Raw genomic sequence first — 6,745 nt, forward strand, 5'->3', positions numbered from 1 at the left:
ATTTGTCTTTAACTAAAAAATTGAATATTTTTGTAAAGATATTTTAAACTTTTTTACTTTTAAAATTATAACCATGAGAATAGAATTAAAAATTAGACCAAAATAATCTGATTTATAAACAGAATAAATGTGAAAATTAAAATTTTCACTAAAATTAAAATTATTAACTTTTATTTGTTTCAAAACATGGAGAAGAATGAATTTTGTGTTTATGAACAGCTTGATACTAAGAAAAGGCTTGTAGCCTTATTTCAATTCAAGGTGGCAAAGTTCAAACTTAGTGGTACATACAAACCGAAGGTGGAAGAACCCATCGACACTATTGTGATGGTTTCACTGTTTCAGCTACTATTCTTGCAGCAGAGGCGTTCCCTTTGCACGAGCGCTTCCCCCAAACGATGGAGAGTGAAGCAGGTCAACAACTCCAACTTCCCTGAATCCCTCCAGGAGATTAAGGCGCACATCGCGCATTCCGACTTCGTGGCCGTATCCATGGAGAAGACGGGCTCCCCCGCGCCGCCCTCCTGGCACCGCCTCCTCCCATTCGACACGGTGGAAACTGCCTACCTCAAGGCCAGCCTCTCCGCCCATCGCTTCCAGCTCCTCCAGTTCGCTGTCTGCCCTTTTTCCATCTCCGACTCTAACGCCCTCGTCGCCCATCCGTTAGTTCCCTTCTGTAACTTGCTTGCAACCGCCTTCTTTCTCTTTAATTAATTAAAATAGTAAAACTGTTATTTTGGTATCCTTTTTGAATCATATCAGTGCCCAATTTTAAATTAAGGAAATATGGAAAAGTACCGAAGTTAGTAACTTACAAGGAAGAACGTTGATAGTAGTAGTATTTGAAGAACATTTAGTAGGATTGAAAAAATGAGTTATATATTGAATAAGCGCAAAATTAGAACACTGAAAAAAATATATAGTTGATTAAGATTGTGCGTTGAATTTTGATCAGGGAGTTGTGATTTGTGCGTGAATGTGAATTTGTACTTGATTAAGATTGTGTGTCTGATTCGGATAATTTTTTTTTTTCTTTTTTTGAATTTTAAATTTATGGCTCACAATGATTGAAAAGGAATTAAGAGATGAAGTTTTGGTATTTGGGTATGGTGCAGGTATAATTTCCTGTTGTTTCCCAGAGATGAGCTGAGAATGGGGATGCCCTCTTACAGTTTTTCATGCCAGCCTTCGTCCCTTGCATCTATGGCATGCCAAGGTTTTGATTTCAATGCATGCATAAATGATGGTGAGGTTCTATTGAAGTTCTTGCATTTTCGTTCTCCTGTGTGGCAATTTGAATGGCTTGTTACGGTAGGAAGAGAAAGAAAGGAAGAGCTGAGTGATAGAAGGGAAGGTGAGACAAGAGAGGAGTTGTTACCTAACTAGTACAGAAAGAGCAGAGGGAATGTGGCGGGGGAAGGAAGGCTGTGATATTAGTTATATTAGACTAACGAGGGTAAGGGCCCCTTACTGCCCAAGAGTGTGTTTTCATTTTTTGTTTTCTACTTTCTGCATCCTACCCTTGTAATCACATCCAGTTTTCTGATTTAGAGCTGAGATCCTACACTGGAATACCAGTTCTGTGATAATACAAAGAAGTTTATGATTCTCTGTGTGTTTACGATACCGGTTCTTACCATTTTTTTCCCTTCTCTTTTGGTTTTAATAGTCCACGGATAGAAAGTCCATTAACTCCATACTAGATTGTATAAAATCTCTATTGAACATGTGAATGAACAATGCTTTGCTATGCTATGTGAATTGAGGATATGCTGCCCTATTTACTTACCTTGATATCCCAATGAGCTATAATCCATTTTAATTTGTGGGACAGGCATATCATACTTGTCTCGGGTGCAAGAGTCAGTGGCCAAAATTCGTTGTGGGACTGCATTCCCTTCTTTTTGTGTGATGAAATCTTCTTCAATCTCTACTGTTGCTGATACAGTTTTTGTTGAGAGGATTAAGTCACGGATTAAACATTGGAGAAAGACATGTAAAAGCTCTGGTACAAGTGGAAACAAAGATGGTATGGCAACTTTTGCAAGATTCTTCTCACAATAACATTTTGGTTAGATCCTTTTGTTCTGTAACACTAATTTTATGCAGAAGAGCTTATAAACTCCCTTAGGAATATTGTCCGGGGCAGTGAACAATTAAGATCAAGACCTTGCTTGACTATAGATGTTTGCAGTGAACGTCAAGTGCAGCTAATTGTGGAGGTATAATGGGCTAATAAATTCTTAATTATTCCAACTTGAATAATACAATCTTCTTTAACTGACTCGTATACTTTTCTTTCTGTTCTTTTGTACTTTGGATCTTCTGCAGATGTTGGCAGAAATTTCAGATGACCTTCTTCCTTTGATAATCCCTGCAAAGAGTGGATCCACCCAGGCTATACGTGTTGTTTTGGCAAATTCAAAAGAAGATAAGGATTTCTTGGAGGTAATTAAATGATTCATCTCTATTCTTTTGCCTTGTTAAGGTCACATCATTAAGTAATAATGTTTTTACAATGCAGAGAGAGCTTCAAAATGCTGAAGAGGAGGAGACAAAGAAAATTCGTGGTTTTCGAGAGGTGATCGACTTGATTTCTGCTTCACAGAAACCTGTTATCTCCCACAATAGCCTTAATGGTGTATCTCTTAAATGGAAATTTCTCAACTTTAATTCTAGTGTACTTCCCCGGTCTATCTACTTCATTTTATAGTTTATTAACTTTCTATTGGTTTTTGTAGATTGTACACTTATTCATTCAAAATTCATTGCGCCACTTCCACCTGAAGTAGATGAATTTGTGAGCTCCATGTGCACGGTTTTCCCCAAAGTACTTGACGTAAATTATTTGATAAGGGTAATTGGAACCAAGAGAAAAGTGGCCAACATACCTAGTGCTATATCCTACTTGAATAATCATTTCTTTGCACCTGTTGATGTGAAAATTCCGGACCAAGGTCAGTTAGTCTATAACATTTTAGTCTCACATGCAACAAAAGCATGCTTATTGGATGGTTTTATCCATTTTATCTTAATAATAGTATGGAAAGTGATATGGTCATTCCTTTGCAACTTGCATGCTTGTCAAGATATATATTCATATTATCTCTTAATGGTTTTCCTCCTTTAAAGATGCATATATTTTCCTACTCCATGTTTTGCTTCGTCTTTGATTGAAACATGATTATGGGGAAGACAATAGCATTGCCATAGGGTTAAGTGTTGTTTTTCGTGTTTGTTTTGTCACCCCTTCCACCCATGGTAAGTATGTAAGCAACTTACTGAGGAAGACAAGAGGTTCATGGCTGAGTATTTATTTGATTCAATGAAATAGACCGATGCTCGTAAAGAGGAGGAATACGGCTTTTAAGGAGTAAATGAGTTAAGAAAAAAACCATAGAAATTTTCAGTTGTTGAAGATTGTTTTGGCAGAGATCTTAAACCTTTCATCCATGAGATCTTCTAGATTTTATTCTTGCTAGTGCTCATCTATATACCCTGAGATAGAGAGGGTGGTACTTCAGGTGGGACTCATTGGCTTCTTGTAATTTTTTATATTGGTCATGCTACTAGGAAAGCTACACCTAAGCTTCATTTGGTGATGCAAATGGGGAGAACAAGGATGACACAGCGTTGATTTCAACTTAAAAAATTTGGCTTGAATTTAGTAGCCAACAATGCCATCTGATGCCTCTCCAAGTTGGAGAATTCAAACTTTCTGTCTCTTAAGAACGTAATCTAATAGAAGATGGACTCCACCAGTAACTGAAAGTTCTCCTGGTGAGGCTAGAGGAGAATCATGAACTCATCTGAGTGTGGTCCTATTAATTTTGTTTCTACTGCTTTGTTTTGCATATGAAGGTTCAAACATTATACGTGATGACTTTAAAAGGGACTGTGTGATTTATTGAGTTAGCTTTGCATATGGGAGGCATTGAACCCCCTAGTTTTGTGTTTTATTCCTATATTGGGACAGTAGAGATGTTTCTGCCCCATCCTTTCTTTTTGGAGGTACTGAAATTGCTTTGAAGTCTTTCCCAATGTCTCTCTCCTTTGTATCAACTATCAAGATAGTAATCAAAAGCTACTTGTAAGTTTGGGCTTAATTGGGCTTTTGGGAAGATGGTGCGCTAAGAATGCAATAAACCCAATAACATTCAAGAGTAGTAAGGATTGATCACCATACTTCTGAAGTCAATGCTGAATTTCTTGGGCCGGATCTAAAGCTTACCATGGCTGACACTATTAGTGAGGTAATAGACCCTACTATCCTTGTCAGAAGTACCATAAAATTTTCATGGACTGTTGTAAGTGACATTATCATTGGTAGTTATTGGGAAGGCAATGTCTATATTATCACAGTCTATGGAGCACCTTGCAATAGTTTTGAGCACCTGCTTCATTTTATGGCACTTAGAAAGAAACATGCGCATCTCATGGTTGAACATTCAGTTTTAAGGATTCATAAGAAATTATCTTGTTGCTTGAGGAACCTAGGGGATGTTTACCCACCCTTGGAAGAATCCCTTTATCTTTTAGCTTTTTTTAAATATTTATGAGGGAGTGGAGTTGGGAGAACACTTTGGATACCATGTGGACTATGGAGGTAGGCTTAGCATGTGTGACTTGGATTTTCACTATCTTTGTCATCAGTTAATGGAAGTGCTAACATCAGGGGATCATGATAAGGACTTGGATAGATTGGGATGCCCAAAGCCCAACATCAAGCATTATGCACTTGCTGTTATATTCAAGGAGAATTCTTCTCTCCCCTTAACAACTAGCTTGAGTGTGGTATCCCCACTATACTTGAGGAAATGATAGTGTATCGCACCAAAGTTTGAAACCAAACTGAATTTAGAGTAACCAATGCCAATATTCACTATTTAAAGGGGCCAAAACCATTTTTAAGCTTCATTTTCTCCCCTTCTATCCCTTCATTTTGTGGGCTCATACAGGTACAGTGAGTGAAGACAAGATTTATGGATTTTGAGCACTAAGGTTTAAAGGTTATGTTATTCTGGTAGAAAGATTCATGTTTAGTACTTAACAAATTGCATACTCAATTTCTCAACTTTAAGAGGTGTTTCTTTTATCCTATTTTATATATAGATGGCTATATTAATCAGTGACTGGTAAGTGGTACCTCATTTTCTTTCATTTTCATTTTTGCTTTTATAGGTACAACAAATGAAGGCAAGAGCCATGGAATTAATGCATTAAGGCTATGCTATTTATTTATGAAACTTTGCTCAATATTGAAAGTTTCCCCATATGTTAATGAGTCCGGCAGTAAGCATTTGGCAGCTGAGCTCGAAGACTATGCCAATGTATTTCATCCATGTGCAGCAGCCGATATCCAAGAGTCACCAGTTAATGAGGATATCAGTATATGGGCCAAAAATACTAGGAAAGTTAGCATTGACAATGTGGTTTTCCTATGGGGATTCAAATTTGGGACGACGGCAGGGATGTTGAAGAGTCTACTCCATGCATCCCATGATATATTTTTGGGAGAATTCGATGTTAAATTGGTGGATAAGAGTTGTGCCATTGTTGTATTCTGGCAGCCTAGTTTATCAAAACAGTTTCTTGATGTAATGAATAGTAAAGAAGTTGATGGAGCCTTGAAGGAATTGGTATCAGATGGCATGCGAGTAACCTGTTATCAGACCTACAAGACAATATGCAGGCTAGGGTTGTGGGGGATGGATCTTGCAGAGTCATTAGAGAGCGGCTTGGGGAGTTCTCACTCCGATATGAAGGTGGATTCTGGGAGCAAATCTTCAGAGATTCATTGGTACAATGACAACATAATTAACTTCGATAATCTTTGAGTTCATTAACCTTATTGGCAGTTTTTCGTTCACTAATTGACACGTTTTTATCTGAATAATTATTTCCTCGGATGGAAACTGTAAATGTATTATATTTGCTGCTGGCATGCGTATAGAATAGAAGACACTTTTAATGTCTTCATGACAGGGTACACTAGTACTGTTTGATGATTATCCTAGTGAGATACGAGGCTTTAGGCTTTGTTGTTGTATTTATCTTGCCTTTACTTCGAGGTCTCAGGTTCTAGAATTACACCTTGACGCTTCCATTAGGTTAGGCTATTTGGATGTAGTCTTCTCTTGATTCTGCATGGTGCCGGATGTTTCTAGATTGGACACTTGTTATTCTAACTAGACTTTGTGCATGTTTGGGCGCCATTATTTTGTTAAAAAAAGATCTTTTTTCAATGAAAAAAGATCTTTTTTTATTTTTTAACGTGTTTGGTAAATTTCTAGTAGTAAAAGTAAAAGCACTAGTAAAATAAAAAAAAAGATCTTTTTTGAGAAGCTGTAATTTACATCTTTTTTTAAAAGATCTTATAGAAAAGTAAAAGTAATTTTATGTTTGGATATCTCATGTAAAAAGATCTTTTTACATGAGATATCCAAACATAAAATTACTTTTACTTTTCTATAAGATCTTTTAAAAAAAGATAACTCAAAAAAAGATCTTTTTTTAAAAGCTCACCCAAACAAGCCCTTTGACCTGGGTAAAGAATACATTATATTATCTCCAAATTGTGCATAAACAAAGAAAGAAGCATCTCAAACTCCGGTAAATCATATTTAAACGAGATCCAAACCTGTTCCTTTTGAGTTATTTTGAAAAAGGAACCAATTGACTTTGATTATCTAATTTGAACTACAATCGTACACTTTTAATGAAACAATTCAAAGATCGAAGAGGT

The 6,745-nt window shown here is 36.7% G+C and overlaps 1 protein-coding gene across 2 annotated transcripts; it reads left to right on the forward strand.

Annotated features, from left to right (window-relative positions):
- On the forward strand, window positions 198-6,175 carry LOC107630224 (poly(A)-specific ribonuclease PARN-like). 2 transcript variants are annotated; one of them, XM_016333308.2, is made up of 8 exons: window positions 198-662; window positions 1,116-1,246; window positions 1,835-2,029; window positions 2,110-2,222; window positions 2,332-2,448; window positions 2,525-2,639; window positions 2,742-2,957; window positions 5,182-6,175. In XM_016333308.2, the coding sequence occupies exons 1-8, from the start codon at window positions 328-330 to the stop codon at window positions 5,835-5,837; spliced, it is 1,878 nt and encodes a 625-aa protein (XP_016188794.1). In that variant the 5' UTR covers window positions 198-327; the 3' UTR covers window positions 5,838-6,175. The 2 variants fall into 2 exon arrangements, with proteins under 2 accessions (XP_016188794.1, XP_020974304.1); XM_021118645.1 differs by having other exon boundaries at window positions 2,113-2,222.

Source organism: Arachis ipaensis, chromosome B03 (assembly GCF_000816755.2).
Source record: "Arachis ipaensis cultivar K30076 chromosome B03, Araip1.1, whole genome shotgun sequence".
Taxonomy (NCBI): Eukaryota; Viridiplantae; Streptophyta; class Magnoliopsida; order Fabales; family Fabaceae; genus Arachis; species Arachis ipaensis.